The sequence below is a fragment of the Eptatretus burgeri genome, chromosome 1 (genome assembly GCF_056783735.1).
Source record: "Eptatretus burgeri isolate ZD-2024b chromosome 1, Ebu_testis_v1, whole genome shotgun sequence".
In the NCBI taxonomy this organism is placed as follows: Eukaryota; Metazoa; Chordata; class Myxini; order Myxiniformes; family Myxinidae; genus Eptatretus; species Eptatretus burgeri.
Window position 1 is genome coordinate 33,743,647 of NC_140961.1, and position 21,901 is coordinate 33,765,547.

Sequence of the window (21,901 nt, forward strand, 5' to 3'; positions counted from 1 at the left end):
TCCCCCCCCCACCCCCCAGGGAAATAGAATACATATACAAAAAAATAGGAAATGGCTAAAAAAAAGTATGTAAAGAACATGAACACTGAGAGGTATAAATAAAAGGTATTTTTAGTATAAATCTATTTTTGGCCATAGGGGGGCAAGTTATCCAGTGGGGGGAGACTTATCCTCGGACAAGTACCCCCCCCCGGGGGGGAGTTGTCCATGGGGCGATTTATCCTGTTACACCGGCACCACTGCCACTGCCCCAGGTATGTGCACACCAGGGACTGGCTTACCATGTTGGTCGGACCTGGTGTTTGGCATTACCTGGATTACCTTTTTTTTCTTTTTGTGCTGTTTGCTGTTTGCCTTGGTGTTTTGCTTTGTCTCGCCACTGCCCCAGCATCATCAAGGCTGTTCTGCATCAAGGCGTCGCTCGCCTTGCTGGATCACCTGTTCTGCATCGGGGTTCGTTCGCCTCGCTTCACCGTTTGCTCCGTGGCCTGTGTTCCACCCACACCTGTTCTGTAGACTGCTACTCACTGCAGCCTAATACCAGGTGACACCGTTCCAGTTACCAAGGTGGTTTTGTTTCTTTTATTTTGTTGAACTGCATTTACTGTGGCAGCATGCTACCACACTTATGGACTCCCCCTTTGTTGCAGCCCCTTCCAACCAGCTCATTCTAGCTTTATACTAGTTCCGACAAGCTCATTCCAGCTTTATACCAGCTCATTCCAACCACATACCAGGCTCATGCCAGTTTGCTTCACTTGTTTTTCCACGTATCACCATGGCCATGAACCGCACAAATGCAGCTCTGTGGAGGAAGTGGCTGTTCTTGTTGCTGCTGCTTCTTGACCATTTTTGTTGAGAAGGCCACAACGTTTATGGCCTGTATGCCAGTCACTGGCGTGCTGGTTTATTTTGTTAGGTGTGCTGGCGAAGAACATGGAGGTGGCAAGAATCGGCAGATGTTCTCTAACCCCCCACCCCCCTCCACAATTTTTCTTCTGCATTTCTACAGGTCCTGGGTCAGAAATTGTATATAGTTGTATTGTTGTGTCAATTATTAAAGCCCACCGGTTATGTGTTGTAGTTTCAAAAATTCCAGCAATTTCAGAGAGGGGGGGAGAGGGGGAGGGAGAGAGGGGGAGAGCCTACAAATCAAATGAGCCCACTATCAGGCATCAGTGTGGGACTGGCCTGCAGCAACATGACAGATCCAGCTGATGCAACAACTTACAGTTGGCAGGAGACCAGCGACCTATCTCAGTTGGTATCAGTGCTAACAACAATAGACTCATCCCAAAGGAATGCTTAGATGTTGTCATGCAGCTGCAAGAAAAAAAAAATGCAAATCTCATGTGTGCAAGTGCAAAAAATCAAACATGCAGTAGTGTTCTCTCTGTGGGTGACATGATAATGGCACATGCATGAACAGAAAATGAACAAATACTTCAAAAACTCTTAAAGTACTTGCTGTGTAGTGTAATTTCATGTTGTCTTTAAAAAAAAAAGACAATTTGAACCCTATAACTCCATTCCCAGCATTAAAATTCCATCTGTACCATTGGTAGAAGCCAAGATATAGGATCATTTCTTTTTGTGGCCATCTTTGCCGTCATCTTGAATCGTATGCTTCCGGCTAAAAATCCAGCTTGGCAGCCGTGATTTTCGTAATCGGCAGGGTTGATTTAGTCTCAAAGTATGTCACCAAAAATGAACATGACTTTCCGCTTACATTTTATGTGCCTCGTGTAATATACTTAAAGAATTAGAAATAACAAAAAGTATGTGTAGACTGTTGTGTCAATTTCTCATTTGTAGGACTTTTTGAATGCCCTTTATAATTGACAAAAAGTAGAAATGAGCAAGTTCTCAACAAATGATCAATATATTTATTTGACCTTGTAAGTTACCTGATGTTGGTTTAGTGGCAGGGCAATACAGTAAATAAAAGAAAGATTTAAAAAACACTTTTTTTATAATTGAAATTGGAGTTAGTATGTCTGGATTCATTTATCTACGATATATGACATATTTGAATATTACTCAGCAGGAAACGCCTTTTGCATTGGTGGAATGTTTCCAGTAACACTTGGCAGGGAAAATACAACAAAAATTGTTACCATTATAAATCAACCTCATAAGCTACAAGCGAGACCTGTCAATAATAAAAGGATAAAATATTCAAAACTGAAAATGCATGCATTGAAAACAGCAGAATAATCAGTCAGCAGAAGGAATGCTGGCAAAGGGCACAAGCAAAATCCTGCGGGCTTCCTCGAGACGTTTTGCCTTTGCACAGAGGTGTTTACGGTGAGCAGCATGTTCAGGGTCTTCTTCCATGAGTTCATCAACGTTTCTTTCTTGGATAAGTAAGGCAAGCTCCAGCTGAAGCTGTGCTGAGAACTCGTGCAACAGGTGGTGACGGATGGCCATGGGGATGTAATCACAGAGTCTGTTCTGCGCAATCTGAGAAAGAAAAAAAATTGATGTATTATACTCTTTAGAGCGGTGGTGCTGTCAAATCAGTTTCTTTGTAAGGGTTATACTTCGTGGTTTGCCATTGCCTTTCCAACGTTATTTTGTCCACAGTCTATCCTTTTAAATGTTGAACATCAAGCAAGGAAGCATAATATACCATTTTTAGAAAGTCTTTGATTTGACGAGGCAGGGGGTGAACCACCGACCTCACAGACTCAGAGCAGATGCTCTATAACCATTACACCACTGGGTCTGCTCTGATAAAGTGGAAGTGGGACAGATATGGACGAATCCAATGTGCAATGCAACATTCAAATGCGAGATAATCAATCATGGCTCGCACCTTCTACTGTTTATGTCATTTTTTTTCTTCCACATCTAATAAAGACAACTGAAGAGCAAAGTTCATGATTAAAAATAAATAAATAATAGGCAGCTAAAAAAAATAACCAGTAACTGTGTGGTGTTTGTATGTTTTGAAGTACAAGATCTTCCATGTGCCTTGTACATGTGAACTCTGGAAAGAGGAGGATTATTTTTTCCCAGGTCTTACCCTTTTAACATTCGTTTTTACCTGCTTCGTTGAAGCTCATCAACATGAAGATTTCCACACTGGATCTGTCCTGTTTTTCTGTTATAATTTCATCCATCCATCCATTGGGACCATACTCTGTGCAGAGCGTTGGTGCTGCCTAAGCAGTCTCCTTGGTTATTGGGTACAATCCTGGACAGGTCACCACTCCAATACAGGATACCAGTAAGCTGGCACTCATTTTGCCAACCTCAGAAGGAAGACAGGCAGAGTCAACCCCACCTAGTATTAATTTAACAGCCAAGTGGGATTTGGAACTCAGGATCCTCGGATCCCAAGCCCACCACCCTAACCATTAAGCCAACACCAGGCATATTGTTTCATCACTTTGTTGTTAATTGTGTTTTTAACCCATTCCCATGTCTTGTCTTGTTGGAGTGTGTTGTTGAATTAGTGTTCAGGTGCCTGGCCTCACTCAGAAGGCCTCAGTAAGAAGGATGCTATCTCTTGTCATCCCCAATTCTGTCCCATGATATTTATTACCCTATTAACCTTTCCTAACCCAACCATCTTACTGGTTAGTTTCAGTGTTTCCTCCCCTCCTCCCTTTCCTCTTATCCTGATTGTAATACTGTCAGACTTCCCTTGCTTTTCCATGAGCCTTGCTTCTGCAAATAAAAAAATAAGTAAACTTTCTTCTTGAGCATCAAGAAAAGTAACTTCTATTTTTAATTGTTGGCGAAGAAAATATTATTTTGGAAGTAGCATTTTGGTGCCCAACCCTCCAACATAGTTAACAACAAAGTGGGAAATACCATCATACAAGAACCGTACCAGACAAGGAAGACAAATGAAGGCCATTCATGAGCCGGCTTGGTTTTTAACGGCAATCTGATAGCGCCATGGCAATTATACGAGAGGTAAAGATTTTACGAGATCAGAAATGCTCTATGGTTTAGCCAAAAGAAAGCCAGAGTGAAAAGGTATAAGTTATTCTGTCATGAGGTGTAAAATTAGAGAATTGTCAATTTCAGGAAGGGAAAAGTTAAACATATTCTATACCAATGCCAGAAGTTTAAATAAAAAGATGGAAGAGCCTTAAGCCAAAGGGGCATTCCATGTCAAGTGTACACACCCTCCCAACACTAATACCTCATTTTCTCCCCACATGTTGGTCATTTATTCACTTGGGTGAAAAAAACTCAAAATACCAACTTTTAGACCCATGGGCCCATCGGGGCCCCCCAAATTTGGGCGCCCCCGGCTGCCCCACAATTTTCCAGAGGCCATATCACAGGTTGTAGTGGTCCGATTTGGCTGATCTTGGTATCAAAATGCTCGTAAAAGCGAGATCTTTCGAATTGCGTAAAGTAAAATCACTCCGAATCAGTAATTCAAAAAGTTATAGTGTGGGGCGCCCTTTGACCTTGGGCCCCCGCTCCCCAGCCGAACCGATGGTCCCGATTTTTTTCGTGTGAGAATACCCCTTCATATACTCCAACACCTCAGCATAAATGAAAATGGGATCCCAATGGGTTCACGCATGGCAAAGATTTATGTTCGGGGATTCGGGTGCTGGACTCACAATACGACACAATACATAGCACAATATTTGAACACAAGATGTCCAATACACTATATCAGTATATTGTGCATACATTTTCCACATGCACATGCAAGAACTGGAAGTGATACTAGTATGAGTAAGAGTTTTTCCGAGCATATTATAGTCAAGATTTTTTGCCAACCAATGTTTTATTTGACAGTATGTATTTTTGTCATGAACAAACATTCAACAGAGATGTTTAAGATAATGAAAGGAAGATAAAATAAGTGCAGATTAATTATTCAACAGAGTAGACAGTGATAGGACCAGAGGCCATACCCTGAGAGTAAGGAAGAGGGGAGCTCAGACGGTAGCAAGGTAGGGGACTTTTACTCAGAGAGTAGTTAATGCATGGAATGGTCTCGCTGGAAAGGTAGTGGCAGCAGAAACAGTCGATGTTTAAATTATAATTAGATAGGTACGTGAAAGTTATGGAGATAGAAGGGTATAGGGATGTTGGCAAGACTTTTAGGTAGCTTGCGCATCGATGGGTGATTGTGTGTATGTGTATGGAGTGCTGTTGGTGGGGGTCTCATCAAGGGGTGTTGCATGGTTGATGTGTGTTTTTAACCAAGCCCATGCCCCCTCCCCAAAAAAATACAAAAACTTTTGTAAAAAACAAATACAAAAACTTTGAAATAAATAAATAAATACATACATACAATCACCCACAAAAGCACGATTAATAATAATAAATTTTGCATTTTCTTCTTTGGATCCTGTGTTGATAAATTAGTGTGGTGTTGACGTCACACAGGCATGATGGGCTGAATGGCCTCCACCTGTGTGTGATTTCCTTGTGTTACTCACCTTTACATATGCTGTCAGGTGTTTACTCATCACCTCTATGTCCTTTTTGCACTTCACAGAATTGATATCACGTTTGGATACATTCAAATGGGGAGGTATCTGCTTAACGAAGGCCATGTTATGGGAAAAGTTTGGTGATGTTTGTCCTGGTTCTTCATATTCCTCATTGTCAAGATAATTGCTGTACAGAACATCCTGTGTGTAGATCTCAGACTCCATTTTGAAAATTTTCTGAATGAGTGTCTTGGCCTCTTCATGCTGTTTTTCCTTCAATTCCTCCAATGTCACCTGCACAGTTAAAGGATAAAACATGAGCAACAAGGCAAATTACGGACAATTTGGTCATTTTAACAATGCACACAGTTCATTTGACAAGACACACAATGGCACTCTCATTCATCTTAGTGTTGCCATCAGCATCTTTCTCAATACAGTGTTGTAAATCTTCTCAAGATCCACAAACACTAATGCTATTTCACCTTTCATCTCCAACCTCTTCTCCACCAACTTTCTCAGCATAAATATCCCATCCATCATAAACCTACCCTTTCTGAACCCATTGTTCTTCACCTGTCTCTTGCTCTACCCTTTTCCTTATCCTCCCATCCAGAAGCCCCTCTAGTAACTTCATGACATGACTTAGACGCGTGATGCCTGGTATCTCCCCAGATCTTTTAGTGCCCTTCCTCTTCCATATTGGAACAATGAGGCCAGTCTGCCACTCCTCGAGAATCTTACCACCTCTCTCTCATACTTACATTCAACAGCAAATTCTTCCAACTGACTCCAACTCGTTCTTCTACATTTAACATCTCTGCATGTATTTTACCAATGCCTGGCACCCTCCCTTCTTCATCTTCTTTAATTCTGTCTGCACCTCCTCCTCCGTAATCTCCACTACTTCCATATTCGCCTATACATAGTTCGGTAGCTCTCCTCCCTGGTTCAACAAGCTGCTTGAAATAACCTTCCCACACATTCATTACTTCTTCCCTTTCTCTCACTAAATTCCTGTCTCCATCCTTGATCATCATCCCCCCTCCCCCCACATCATTACTAATCTCTTCCCTGTTTTGGATAAATTTATAGATCATCTTTTTCCACCATCCTTATCCAACTTGCTGCACACATCTTTCCATATTATTCCTTGCCTTATTCACAGCTCTCTTCACTGCTTTCTTCTTCTCTCAGCGCAAGTACAGTAACCCCGCATTGAGTTGTCCTCCATCCTTGATCTTCTCTGTCCTCTTCCAAACCTCTTTCTTCTCACTGACTGTCTTTACCACTTCCTCCATCCTCCACACCTTGTTTCTGTTCCTTGACAATGTAAGGTTTCTATGAAAGGACCTTTTTGATAAATAATGTACTTCCTTAAAAAACATCTTGAAGAAATTCTGCTCCTCAAATTTTTGGGCCTCACATTAGCTGTGATCTTGGACAAACCTCATATCTAAATTGGCTTCCAAAGCCAGTGGCCGACTGGGAATCCTCCATCGTGTAAAGGCTTTCCTTGGCAGTTGTAAATTTTTATCTATACCTACAAATTATAAAAGGTAAAAATTTTCTCTCCCTCTTGTTTGTATGTGTTCTATGCACGGCCATATCTTTTAAATTACAAACTCTACACTCGGGGTACCAATACAACTTTGTGTGGGGAGTAACATAGGCTATGTGGCCGTGGCCTCACGCGGGGGTGTGAGAGGAGGCATAAATTATTATGTAAATATGTACCGTGTTGCACCGCCTAGTGAGGGTGGTAGAGGATATTACAATTTCCTTTTTTACCTGGAAACACTGAGGTGAAAGCATTCTTTGTACAGGTAAATTTGTCCTCCTTCCTTTGTTCCCCACTCCCCCCAATGGCAAGCCCTCAGTCAAAATTAACTATGACTGTTCAAACACCATTGCATCAGTAAATTAATCCCCACTATTACGTACCGAGGCAGCATATAGTTTCACCTGCTCAGGGGGTGGGGGAGGGCAGGAGAGCTCCGTTGACTGAGAAGGGGGCAGGAGAGCCGACGGGCTGGGGAGGGGGAAGGGGGTGGTGAATGGTTTTGAAATGGTGAGTTGAGGTGATGCCGGCTTGGGTATATATAAAACTATAAAGCGTTCTCTCGTCCCATCCCCGCAAAGCCTGTCTGCATCTGCTTTGGAGAAAAATAAAATTAGGCGGTGTAAGGAGCAAGGAGGGTGACATTGTTAATGGGATGTTCATCACAGCCTTTTTAGATGCTGAATTGCGAATGATATACAACAACACACGATGAGAAAATAACAATGCAAAATGGAAAGTCTGTCCCCATTCAAAATGCAAAGCCGTTTGTATTCAGACGTCTTCTTCTTCAGAGATATTCAGGGACGGATGCACGCGGAAATTGAAACAGATCTCCAATCAGCCAAGCAATTAATCAATCTTTATGATTGGCTACAAAGTGTTACTTATTCATGTTTCTCTTCCTGGTAAATGCCTGGTAAATCTGCTAGTCAAATTATGAGGCTTTCATCTGTGGCTTAATGGAATACTGATCTCCCCTTTGGGCTGGCATCACTGCCTCTCACCTTGCACTTCTTGATGCTGTGGAAACCAAGGCCCTCAAAATCATTGAAATCTCCAACTATGAAGCTGAATGTCTGTGCCTGTTACTCTCAAATAAAAAAAAAAAAGTCAGTGCCCTCTTTGTCTGCTGTTCCTGGTGTTGGCTTAATGGTTAGGGTGGTGGGCTTTGGATCAGAGGGTCCTGAGTTCAAACCCCGCTCAGCTGTTGAATTAATACCAGGTGGGGTTAACTCGGCCTGTCATCCTTCCGAGGTCGGCAAAATGAGTGCCAGCATGCTGGTATACTGTGTCGGAGTGGCGACCCATCCAGGATTGTGCCCAATAGCCAAGGAGACTGCTTAAGCAGCACCAACGCTCTGCACAGAGTATGGTCCCAATCTCCTCCTCCAACGCTGTCTCTCACAGGTTTCTGCAAGGCACACATTGTTTGCCTGGAACCCACTTCTGGCAAAATTCCCAAAATCCAGGCTCACAGCTCACCTCCACTCATTCGTTCCTCTTTTCTCCCACCTGTGGAATCAACCTCCACATTCTCTTCAATCTCATCCTTCCCTCCAGGTTTTCAAGACAGCTGTTCACCACCATCTTAGATCATCCACCATCCAAATTCATCATCTCTTCTCCCGCCATTAACTTTCCCTTGCCTACCTCTTCCCAAATTTCCTGTTTTCCTTCCTGATAGTTTGCTTCTGTCTCCATTTTTCCACCCCCTGTGTCTTCCCTTCGTCCTCATTCTTCCTCACATCCCTTTTCTTCAAAGTCTCTCTTTTGTCCCTCAACCCTGCTGCTATGTGTTTCCACTTTTCCTTCTGCTGTGTTCTGATCCGTTCTGTGTTCTCGTATCGACATGAGCCTCAACTCTGTATAAAAAAAGTGAATTAGAGAGCTTGGGAGCAGAAGATGACAGTTTGCTTCACAAAATTTTCAAGTATATAGGGGGAATAACCAATAGGTTCAGAAGGAGAAGGGCAATGAGCATGAAGGAATCCAGATAATGTCTATTGACATATTAATGAAAAAGACACTGCAATGCCTTTTGTATGAAAAGAAGTAACATTTTAAAACGTATCTGTTAATTAATCAAATGCCAGTGTCGTTCCATGATATTTGGGGTTATGTTGAATTTTATTGGTTTGAGTAATCGTTCTAGGTTTATAATTCTGGACCAGTTGTAATTGTCTGGTGGAGCAATTTGCCAAGCCACTTATTAAGTTTGTGTATGTTCAATACACTAGAAACTAAACACAGGCAAACAATGAGCAGTGAGTGTATGCTGTGAAAAGGTCAGGTATGGGAGCATGTGCCAGAACAGCGCGTCGCTGCGTCCACTTTCCGCCGGTACTCCAGGGGCCTCCGTCTGGCCATCCCCCAGGCAGATGCCAGGCCCATCCCTATCTCCTTGAGATGATGGTCAACCTGCTGCAACCACGAGGCACGTGGTCGGCCCACTGGCCTCCTCCACTCACGAGACTCCCCCGCTGAGAGAATCTGGTGAGCAGGATCAGCTTCAGGAAAACGAGCCACATGTCCATACAGCTGCAACTGACGCTCACGGACTATGCAGGTAACAAATCTCATCCGAGTCTCTCTCAGCAACCGCTCGTTGGACACAAAATCCGACCAGCGATAGCCAAGGATTCTCCGAAGACACCTGGTAACAAAGGAATTAAGTGTCCGTCTCAGATCCTTGGTCAGAGTCCAAGTCTCGCACCCATAGAGCAAGACTGGAAGTACCAAGGACCTGAAGACTCGGACTTTCGTCCTCCCGCACAGGTACCGGCAGCGCCACACCCCATGATCCAGTGAATCCATGACTCCCCAGGCCCGACCCAGACGTCTATTGACCTCTGACTCGCAGCCAGCAGAGACATGAATATCACTGCCAAGGTAAGTGAATCTCTCCACGACCTCAACATCCTCACCACAAACAGACACAGACCGGACAACAGCATCCAAGATGTCACCGAAAGCCTGGATCTTCGTTTTGACCCAAGAAACCCATAATCCCAGCGGCTCCGACTCCTCATTCAGCACCTTGAGGGCCCCCAAAAGGATGTCTAAAGTCTCCGCAAAGATGACTGCATCATCTGCAAAATCAAGGTCCGAGATCTTGATATTCCCAAACGATGCACCACAGCTAGATCTCTCCGACATCCTCCCTAAAATCCAGTCCATACAAGTGCTGAAAAGTGTGGGGGCAAGGACACATCCCTGACGAACTCCAGTAACAACTGGAAATAAGTCAGAGATGGTACCACCACACTTCACAGCACTCTTAGTACCAGAGTAGAGTTCAGACATCAGATCGATCAGTTTTGGTGGCACCCCACGAAGACCAAGAATCCTCCAGAGGACATCCCGATTCACTGAATCGAACGCTTTACAGAGATCAACATAGGCTGCAAGCAGCCCCTGCCGAAACTCTCGTCTGCGTTCGGTGAGGACATGAAGGGCAAGGATACGGTCAATCGTTGACCTCTTTGGTGTAAAGCCTGACTGCTCTGGACGCTGGTGCTCAAGCTGATGGTGGCGAACCCTATCAAGAATTATCCGAGCAAAGACCTTGCCCGGCACTGAGAGCAGCGTCACCCCTCGGTAGTTGTTGCAGTCTTGGCGATCACCCTTCCCTTTCCAGAGAGGGACAACAAGGCCCCTCTTCCAGTCAGTTGGGATGATGCCTGTGTTCCAGGCAGAGCACAAAACTGCATGCAACGACACGAGTGCAGCATTTCCACCAGCCTTGAGAAGTTCGGCATGGATGCCACAGATCCCTGGAGCTTTGCCCCATTTCAACTGGTTCACCGCAGCCCGTGTTTCCACAAGCGAAGGTGGACCACAGTTGATTCGAGGGTCAGCAACAGGGATTGTAACACCCTTGACGTCCAACTCGACAGCTGGGGGATCAGCCTGGTACAACCGCTCAAAGTAACCGGCCCAGCGGGCCTTCACTTCGGACTCCTCTGTCAAGAGCCTACCACTCTCTGCTCGAACTGCAGTGCTCCGAGGGATGGGCTTGGATGAACGTAATGCACGAATTCCCCTGTAAGCAGGACTAGAATCACCTGTCCACAGGTGATGCTCTACCCCCTCACAGATTCCTCGCACATAGGCCTCCTTGTCCACCCTCAGTGCATGTACAGTTTCACGCCTCAACTCCCTGAACAGCTCAGCTCTGCCATTCAGCCTCCTGCGACTCTGATCAATGGTATCCAGTGTCCCTTGAGAGACAAAATTCTTCTTTGCCCTGCGGTGAGCTCCAAGACATCCACCGGCAACATCAAGGACGGTGGTCTTGAAGGCGCTCCACAACTCTTCAGGACCCCCCAAAGCACCCAGACCCCCCAAGTGTCCACTCAGCCTGTTCGCAAACTCCTCAGCTACTCTCTCATCCCTGAGCTTGGCAACATCCAGCCTAGGCTGGGATGGTACCATTCTCCAGGATTTAAGGTGCAGCTTTAGAGTTGCTACAACAAGCCTGTGGTCAGTATTGAGGAACTGAGCACTCCGGTAGACCCTGCAGTTCTGGATCATCCTCCAACGACCGTCAATGAGGACATGGTCAATCTCCTTTGCCACACCGCCAGCGTTGGAATACCAAGTCCAGCGATGAGCTTGTGGGCGCTGAAACCATGAACCAGCCACCCTAAGTCCATGACTTCTTGCAAAGTCAAGGAACTTGGTGCTATTCTGGTTCATAGTTCCTGACCCATGGGGACCAACACCCACCTCATAACCATCCCTATCAGTTCCAGTCGATGCATTGAAATCCCCCAAGACTAGAAGTGTATCTCGTCTGGGTCACTGATCAACCACAGACTCGAGTGTGGCGTAGAATGCATCCTTCACGGTGAGATCACTCGCCTCAGTCGGAGCATAAACAGAGACCAGGGAAATGACACCTAAGGAGTGACGAATCCTTAATCTTTTAATACACTCGTTGACCGGTGTTACCTCAATTATCATTGGGGTCAGCTTATTGGACACAGCTACAGCAACTCCTTGGGTATGGTAACCATCAGAGCGACCAGACCAATAGTAGGTGTAACCACCCACCATTATCTCGCCGCAATCCGGTCTCCGAACCTCAGAGAGAGAGCTGCAATCCCGATGTCCAAACGCTTGAGCTCAGATGATAACAGAGACAGGTGATCATCCTCTCTTAGGGATAGGACATTCCAGGCACCCACCCGAAGGGACCGCCTCAGGTTAACCCAAGGAGACCGCCGTCTGGTGGACGACACCTCAGCACCACTCCGACACACTCTCCCGCAATCTGACCCAGGGATGTTACCCCGTGGTTTCCCTCCTATCATCAAAGATTGGGGGTCCCGAAGGCTTTGCCCCAATCCCGTCATCCGGTGAGCTGCCCTGCGAAGGGAAGCTGCACAGGAGGTACTCCCACGGAGTGGGTTTTCAGATTTTTTTGCGTTTTGCGGAATGAAGGGTTTTACGGTGGCCGGAGTGCAAATCCTGCCACCAACCTCCTAATAAGAAGTAACCCAACTGCAGGAGGACGTCTGCAGACACAGTTGGGCACTAGATATGGATGGCCGTTTGGCTCACAAGGAGCTCCTCCGCCCTTTGACAGGTTTTGTTTTTAATCCTGCTGGGTGTCCATATCCAAACACCCCCCTCACCAGAAAACCTGGTGGGGGAGATGGTTTAGTCGCCGACAACCCGACCATGGAACAGGTTAGTACAGGTTTACATGGTACCTGTAGCAGGTCACAGATCGAACCTGACCTGACACATAAGCTGTGAAAAAAAGAAAGAAAAATAATTGGATCTAAAAGCAGCAGAAGTGGAAAACATGGAAACATGAATAAGTTCTGTTTATAGCATCAATTTGTGCATTACAATGAGAGTGAAAAGTCAAGTATGTCTGCAGGACAAACCTTGACACTTTTTGTGAGTTCTGGAAAAAATCCCAAGTTGTCATCTGCCAAAGCATCAGCAATGCGTGGCACCATGTCTGCAGGCATTTCAAAAATAAAGTTATTTCCACAATGATTCCATACAAGACAATTTGGTAAGATAGGATAACATAAACATAGGGGCAGTACCCCTGGGCACTCATCTGGCAGGGCTGGATAAGATAACCAGGGAACCACTGGAAGTCATGGATGACCCACAAAATATTAAATGGAGAAGAAAGTAAATACCCATGGATTTTTTTTAATGCCATGAACAAACCTTGGTGCATCATTGGAGTTAAAGGTTGTGGTCAAGTTTCATCGAAATTGTGTGTATGGTTTCAAAGAAGAAACAAATACATATTTTGGGAGCAACCCCCATGTAGAATCCCTTCGACCCCAATTTGTTAATGTCGTGAGAAGGCAATAATGAACAAACTTTAGTACATCACAAGTGGTGAAGGGTGTGGTGAAGTTTCATCGGAATTGTTTGTGTGGTTTCAGAAAAAAAAGCAAATGCATATTTTTGGGGGCACCCCCCACCTTACATCCCCATAGAGCCTGATTTGTCATGAACAAACTTTAGTACATCACGGGTAGTGAAGGTTGTGATGAATTTCATCGGAGTTGTGTGGGGAGCTTTCTGAAAAGAAGTGGGGCAGATAACAGCAATTTTTGAGAGGAATCGTGCAAATCATGATACAAGCATCAAATTTGGCACATTTGTTCTCCAGGGGATTCTAATCAAATCTGCCTGATTGGCCATTTGAAAATTCAAATTTTGAAAAAAAAAAAAAAAATTCAAAAAAGTCAAGATCACGAATCAATGTTGGATGCTGGCTGAGATTGGTGAATGTTTCAGAAACATCATCAAGGACGTTCCAAGTCTGCCATGCAGTTTTCTTCCCTTTACCGCGGAAGGCAGACACGACGTCACATCCAGTGAACGCATGGAAGTATGGGATCCCTCTCGCTTTCTCAGGCCCTATTGCAGAAACTACCTCATGGACTGGAATCCATCGCACCTTGGCTCCTTGGCCAAAGGCAATCCACATGTTTTCAAGACCTAGTTCCTGTAAGGATGGCAGTACAGATATTGCTATGACTAGTACGTCCGTGTCATTAGCCTTAATGATAATGGACTTGCTACCATCCGTCGTTGCATCCGTGGCGTGTACAAATATTCGATTGACAGCTTCTTCATGACAACATGGAGACACAGCATCCAGTGACTTCCTTGTGTTGCTAATGGCATCTTCTCCTTTTGTGACAATGACTGTGCTTGTCGTCTGTGCTTCACACATCTTTTCTGCAAGGAAGTGAAACAGCTCAGTCTTGTTACTGTCATCTCAAAGAAAGCTTCTCCAGTTACTTGGGGTCTTACTGGTTCCTGTCACTTCTTCTGATTCCTTGCCTCCTTTTCGACCTTGCCTCGGACTTCAGACTTGACTTATTGTACACATCAAACACTACGTCCACCCTCTCGTACCTGGCACCATAGGATTCCACCTTTGGGATGATGTCTTCTTCAGCATAGTCATCAAATATCTTTGAAGTGCGTGGAGGTAGGGCATTGATAAGTGCTGAGCCATCAATGATGACTGCATCTCCCCTTGCTTCTCTGTCTGGGATGTTCACTTGCGCTTTAAGAATTTCAGCCAGCTGTGACTTCAATTTTTTTTGCTGTTTTTTTTTATTTCAAATTTTTCAAAATTTGGATTTTCAAATGGCCAATCGGGCAGATTTGATCAGAAAGCCCTGCAGAACAGAAATGCCAAATTTGATGCTTGCATCATAATTTGCACGATTTTATACTATCTACTACACTAGAAAGCTAATACCTATTTTGGGGGGCAACCCCCCACAGACCCCTTCAGAGCTTGAATTTTTTAATGGCACGAACAACCTTTGGTACATCACGGGTGGTGAAGGTTGTGGTCAAGTTTCATCAGAGTTGTGTGGGGAGCTTTCTGAAAGGAAAGCTAATACCTATTTTGGGGGGCAACCCCCCACAGACCCCATTAGAGGTTGAATTTTTTTAATGGTATGAACAACCTTTGGTACATCACGGATGATGAATGTTGTGGTCAAGTTTCATCAGAATTGTGTGTGTCATTCTGAGAAGAAAGCAAATATCTCTTTTGGGGGGGGGGGGTTGCCCCCCCCCATAACTCCCTCCGTAAACGCCCTCAGACCACGATTTTTTTATGCCATGAACAAATTTTGGTACATACACGGTGATGAACGTTGTGGCAAAGTTTCATCAAAACCGCATGTGTAGTTTCAGAGAAGAAGTTGAAAGTATTTGTGGACGGAGAGACGACGCGACATCCCATAAGCTCCCCGGAACTACGTTCCAGATGAGCTAGCAAAAGGATTGAAACGTAAAAATACAAAAAGTGTAAGGTATGAAATATACAATGGTGTGAAGAGTGAAAATGGTGTGTGTTTGTTCATTATATATTACAGGGTACATTTTCCATTTTCACCAAATTATTGTTCAATCAGGTTTTTGTGAGAGAAAGTACTCCGGATACCAGAACAAATTCACTATTGCCAGCCCCGAGGCCTTCTTCCCCAAGTATTCGCAACAAAAGAGGTATCACTTTTTTTTTTACCAATTTCAAAACATCTTCCATGTAATGAACTGAATTTATTTAAACAGGTAAATGAAAACAGCCATTTACATGACAACTCACCTGCTACTTCTTTCAAAATTCCAAGTGCTGGAGATTCCAGCATTGTGACATGATTTCGGGCCAGGTTTTCAAACGTCCGGTAACTGACGAAACCAGGTAGCTCTCGACCTGTGTTCTCTTTCATAAACATTTCAACTTCATGGTGAAGGTCGTTATTCCCTGGGGGGGAGGGGAAAATCAAAGCCATCATTTTTTTTTTTTTTTTAATGAAGAGTGACTTCAAAACAAGTTGCGGGTTTTTTTGTAACAATTTCCCAGCACAAAATTTAGATGAATAATAAAAATTTCGACTTAATAATAATCCAAATCAATGTAAAGTCTTCATTCTGACAGGCGTCAGAAGTGATGCAAGGATGGCAGGCGTCTCAAGAAGGGTCCTTCACAACATCAGTGCCACTGGATTCAACCTACCTCCCACTTCCCCCCGCCTCCCCCTCCAAAAAAAACACCATTTTGAAATACCCACATGGAATAAACTCAAGTTTGAAGATCACTCATATCAATCGAGTAAAGAACCTTTGACCTTAAACTTTAGACCTTAAACCTTAAACTCAACCTTAAACTATCCAAATCAGGATCCCACATCATGTGGTGATTCACCCATTCTACTTCTATTTTGTTCTGGCTTTCTGGAATTGTAAAAAGCCGTTTTTATAATGAGCCATTTAAAAAAGTTATATATGTCGAGAAAATCCTTGTTACTGAATACCAACTCAAAGCATATCAGTACATACATGTTTCCTCATGATCCTTCACAATTCTGAGCCAATTCTCAAAGCAGCGGCGGGCTTTTGCATAGATCATCCTGTTCTTCTTGAATACGTGATGATAGTCACCCAGGGCTGAGCTTTCAACATCAGCAGTGTATTTCGCAATCAGCTGCAGATAAAGGCAAGAAATTAATTCAGTAAACAATTTGTTTTTAAAAATACTGCAGGAAATTATTGATGTCGTGATGGCATCTTGTTACAGATTTATATACATTTTGGAACATCTATAAATATTTAACCTTTTGAACCCTGAGCTCCTTGGACTTTCGGGCTCCCCTACCCTGTGGATCCCTGTGGATCGGGCTCCCCTCCCCTACCCTTTTCTCCATGGAGAAAAATAACTGAAAAGTTGAAATTTGTTTTATTTCGGTTTTTTGCCTGTAAAAATGATTTTCTGGCCCTGAAATTACAAATAAATGATATTTTGGATCAATGACTGTCTTTCTTTATTCGTTTTTGAGTTTATCGCCAATACTCTACTTTGTGGTGCCAGTCAAACCAGCAGTTTTTGCCCGGCTTTCCGAAACATAAGAATTCTTCACGGTACGTGCACCAGTGTATTGGTCTTGCAACGTTTTGGAAAGTCCTTATCCTTTGCCCTCAGGTTCCTTTGCTTAGTCATAAGGTACTTCTCTCTGCACACAACACGACGATTATATTAGTAGTCACATGTGGAGCCTTTTCTACATCATGGTGAGCATCCCGTTTCAGTCGTCGCTCGTCCTGAAACTCTGCTGAGCGGCGATTACCAAATGCTGCTCCAGTAAACTGAACATCTCCTACAAGTTGCTGACATAGTTTCTCGATAAACAAATGGAAAGTGACAACTCTCTTGTTTGGTGGAGCATGGGGCTTTATGAAACCCATCAGTAAGTATGCATTGTACGCAGCCCACATGAAGAAGTCTATTACCAAGCGTCTTGGCCATGTATAATGGTGGCGGAACTTCTGCAATCTAGTAATTTGGTCATTTTTGTTTGTCCCACACATATAAGCATTATAGGCCTTCGCTGCTTTTGAACAAGCAACAGGAATTTATTTTTTCCGTACCATCATATCGCTGAACATGTTCAGGAGGGGAGGAGACAGAGATTGACGTGACAAAATATATGGGCCGCTTGTCTTGCCAAACTATAACAGCAACAGTTCCATTGAATAGAATTTCCCATTCTCCATTTTGTATTTTATTGTTTCTCATTACACTGAACAACAAATTTCAAAATTTTTTTTTTACTGGAGATGTGTAAAGTGATTAAGACTAATTTGGGTACGCTGATTTCAAAAATCATAACCGTTTTGCTGTATCACGTCAGGATTTTCAGGAACAGAAATATTCCCATTGCCTAGAAGTCAGGATTTCAATGAAATTTACATATGTCTTTAACATGTCTATTTCGTACAATTGTTGTTAACTTGTGTTATATTTCTTTCTTTCAGATAAAGATGAGTAGGCGTTCCTGTACCAATCATCCTAACAACTTCTGTTATGTCTGTGGTCGGTATACCAAAAAAGATCAACAGCGAAGTATATCTACAGCAGTGAAAATGAAGGCCGCCTACTTTCACTACTTCGGGTGTAAGGTGGGGGACCAAGAACAGAGCTGGGCACCACACATCTGCTGCACAAGCTGTCACACAACCTTGACTCAGTGGTTGGTGGGCAAGCGCGCGAGCATGCCATTTGCGGTGCCCATGATATGGCGTGAGCCGCAGAATCATCATGATGATTGTTATTTCTGCTGCACAAGCATCGCCGGCTTCAACAAGAAGAATAAAGGTCACATCAAGTACGCTGACTGCGTCTCTGCTCGTAAACCTGTGCCTCATGATGACGAGAACCCCGTTCCAACACCTCCAGCTGATCAGAACATAGCTGTAAGCAGTGGTGAAGAGGATGGTGATGATGAACCTTTTGAACCCGACACTCAAGAATCACACCTTCTGAACCAGGGAGACTTAAATGATCTTGTAAGAGATCTCTCGCTGTCAAAGGCGAAGGCAGAGCTGCTTGGATCAAGGCTGCAGCAGTGGAATCTACTTGAACCTAACACCAAGATATCCTTGTTCAGAGCACGTCACAGAGACATGGCTGAGTTCTTTGAGATGGAAGACACGATGACATTCTGCAGTGACATCAACGGTCTGTTGAAAGAACTTGGGTGTGATCACGATCCTGCAGACTGGCGCCTCTTCATCGACTCGGGGAAGAACAGCTTGAAGGCTGTTTTGCTCCACAATGGCAACGAGAAACCATCAGTCCCACTGGCTCACGCGTTCGGCATGACAGAGACCTATGAGACTATGCGGCAGCTGCTTGATTCCATCAAGTACAATGTCTTCAACTGGCACATCTGCGGAGACTTGAAAGTGGTGGCACTGTTGTTAGGGCTGCAGTCAGGCTACACGAAATACATGTGCTTCCTTTGTCTCTGGGATAGCAGAGACGACAAGAATCACTGGACGAAGAAAGATTGGGAAGAGCGAAAAGAGCATGTACCTGGTCGACACAACGTGAAGCATGTCGCCCTTGTCGACCCAGCCAAAGTTTTCCTTCCACCACTCCACATAAAGCTCGGCTTGATGAAAAGTTTTGTACGGGCAATGGATCTGAATGGGCGTGGGTTTTTATACCTCAAGGAAAAGTTTGGCAACACCTTGTCGGAGGCCAAGATCAAGGCTGGTGTCTTTATTGGACCGCAAATCCGACAGATTATGAAGGACGAAACTTTTCCGACAACTCTAAACCCCAAAGAGCTGGCAGCGTGGAGGAGCTTCAAAGCTGTGACGGACAACTTCTTGGGGAACGAGCGCGCGGACAACTATGAAGAAATAGTGCTGCAGCTGCTGGAGTCCTTCAGGAAACTTGGCTCCAGGATGTCCCTGAAAATCCATTTCCTACACCAGCACCTGAACTTCTTCCCTGACAACTTGGGAGCAGTCTCGGACGAGCACGGCGAGCGATTCCACCAAGAGATTTCACTCATGGAGACGCGTTACCAAGGGCGGCACAACCCGAACATGATGGGCGATTTCTGCTGGTTCCTGCATCGTGAAACTGACACAAACTGCCCTGAGCAGCACAAACGCAAAGCCAAATGCCTAAAGCATTTTTAATTACATTCTAGTGGAGTTTTTCTGTAATTTCTATAATTTTGAAGCATTCATGATGAAATAAATGAATAAATGAATTTTTGTAAATTTCATTGAAATCCTGACTTCTAGGCAATGGGAATATTTCTGTTACTGAAAATCCTGACGTGATACAGCAAAACGGTTATGATTTTTGAAATCAGCGTACCCAAATTAGTCTAAATCACTTTACACATCTCCAGTAAAAATTTTTTGTTGTTCAGTGTTATAAGAGTCTTGGGACATTCTCTTCTGTTGGTCATCGTAGTTCCACACATTCTTTTCCCTTGTTTTATGATCAAATACTCAACCAGCTGAACTGAGGTGTGGAATCTGTTGGTGAACAGGGAATAATTCTGTCCTGAGAATTGGTCAGTCATTCGCACAACCAAGTTCCCTGCAACCCCAAGGTTATCGACAGCTTCGGCATCACTTTCCTCCCAGTGTAAACTTCAACATTGCAAATATACCCATTTTCACAAAAAGTCTTGATTCCCTAAGGGATCGGCTTGTCCTTTATGTACTGTTGGAACGAAAATTTGTTATTAGTGGGGATCAATCCCTCATCAAGTGAAAGTTCACAATCTGTAACAAAGTAATTGTTGCATTTTTCAATCAAACAATTGAATACTGGGCAGGTCTTGAATATTTTATCAGTCTTGTCCAGCTGGAGATCATCTTCATTTACACAATGTAAGAGAGACCAGATTGTAAGGAACCGATCTCTTGTCATGACCTTTGGAAAACCAGGCATGTAAGTAAGCGTAGTGTCCTAAGACTGCCAGTACTGCTCGTACCTATCTTTATGTATCAACATTTCCATGGTGACTCGGAGCCTCAAAAATGCCTTAAACTCTGCCAAAGTAAGAGGCTTTTGTTGGAAAGATTTTTCCGCATAATAGTTTGGTTTGGTTACAATCATAATGTTACGAATTTCGCCCGCCTGGCGTGCGATCGGCCACGTAACTCAAATCGCGACGCGTCGCCCACCGGAACGGACAATTCAGTCGTGACCCTCCTGAAACTACTGCCAAGGAGCTAGTCACGGGTGGGGGTTTAACCTCACCACAACCCAGTCCGCATTCTACCCGCGCGAAATAGGTATATCGACTTTCGGCGATTCACCCTAAGTACTCGCACGGGTAACCTACCAAGGGGTTGTCCCACGCCACAGGTCGACTCCGGACACGAACCGCTTAAGCGGCTCGTTCCGTGCTACAGGGATAACTGAGCGGAGTTATCGTCGACCTTGACGGTTCAGATTGGTTACCGGGTGTTTTAAACCCACAATCAATCCCTTACGTGATGCAAGATGGAGATTCAACAAAGGAAAGGACGAAGGGAAACGGGAGAACAGTTCAACAAGCAAGGACTTTATTTCACACACGTAAGAAGGCAAATAGGAACAAAAGCAGGCAAATAGGAATAAAGGAAAGCACTACGACCGAATAAAAGGTAATTATTTACAGCACAGTCACTTATACAGGTTTTACTTGTCGGACTGGCACCACAAACGCACATACAAAAGCCCAAAAAGAAAAGAAAAGAAAAGAAGTGACTTCCCTCATGGACCGTCGAGTCCTCCGCTCCTACTACCGTCAGCGCGGTCGCGCCTGGTTCCGGCCTGCCACGCGGCCGGCGAACCCTCTCCGGCACCCCTCGTCTGGACGCGCAGGTCCACCACAGGCCGCACTGCGGCGCCTCCCGTCCGCGTCTCCACCAACAGGCCGTGTCGGGCCACGAGCGCGGGAATGAGAGAGGAGGAAGGGAGTGCTTTGGAGAGCGAGACCCAAGGAGAGAGACTGAGCCTTTTTGGAGAGAGAGAGCGAGAGAGATCGAGCCTTTTTGGAGAGAGAGAGAGCTGGTGCCTTTTTCGGAGAGAGCAACAGCCAACATGAGCCACGATCAGAGAGAGTGAGCCTCGCGTCAGTTTGCCTTTTGTAAGGCGGGGCTCCGCCCTTCGCCGCGCGGGGCTCCGCCCCATTCGCGGCTCCACCTCCCTTCGAGGCATTTCCAGAAGGCTCTCGAAGGGGGTCGTGCCCCCACTCCGACCGCCTCACGCCGGGCCTCCACCAATGGGGAGAGAGCTGCCCTGCCCCCCTTCCCGTGCCAGCCTTGGAACCGCAGAGGGGTGCGCAAATCCGCGCACGAGCGCAGGTTTCTTTTTTGCCGTTGTCATTGGTTGGTTTGAGGTTGTTGGATCCAAAATAACGATAGAGAAAAGAAAAATGGCTAACTCAAAGCGTCGCAACCCGGATGAATCATACATATTCCCCCTAAACAACAGGTGTGGACTAACTACACATGAACTTAGCGTCAAAACTGATCAAAGGACCCTTCATGGTGGATTGCGAATTTCCACAGCTGTAACAATACATTCAGCTTGGTGATTAGTCTCTGTGAGAAG

At 44.7% G+C, this 21,901-nt stretch overlaps 1 protein-coding gene across 2 annotated transcripts in view; it reads right to left on the minus strand.

Moving 5' to 3' along the window:
* Positions 1-1,863: 1,863 nt before the first annotated feature.
* Positions 1,864-21,901, minus strand: part of LOC147034192 (interferon-induced GTP-binding protein Mx-like) — a 98,017-nt gene continuing 77,979 nt past the window's right edge. For both annotated transcript variants that reach the window (XM_085878352.1, XM_085878344.1), the window contains 5 exons: positions 16,330-16,474; positions 15,596-15,754; positions 12,879-12,955; positions 5,424-5,711; positions 1,864-2,463 (listed from right to left, as the gene is read on the minus strand). In XM_085878352.1, the coding sequence (XP_085734478.1) occupies positions 2,218-2,463; positions 5,424-5,711; positions 12,879-12,955; positions 15,596-15,754; positions 16,330-16,474 (915 nt within the window). In that variant the 3' untranslated portion in view covers positions 1,864-2,217. The remainder of the gene's footprint in view (positions 2,464-5,423; positions 5,712-12,878; positions 12,956-15,595; positions 15,755-16,329; positions 16,475-21,901) is intronic.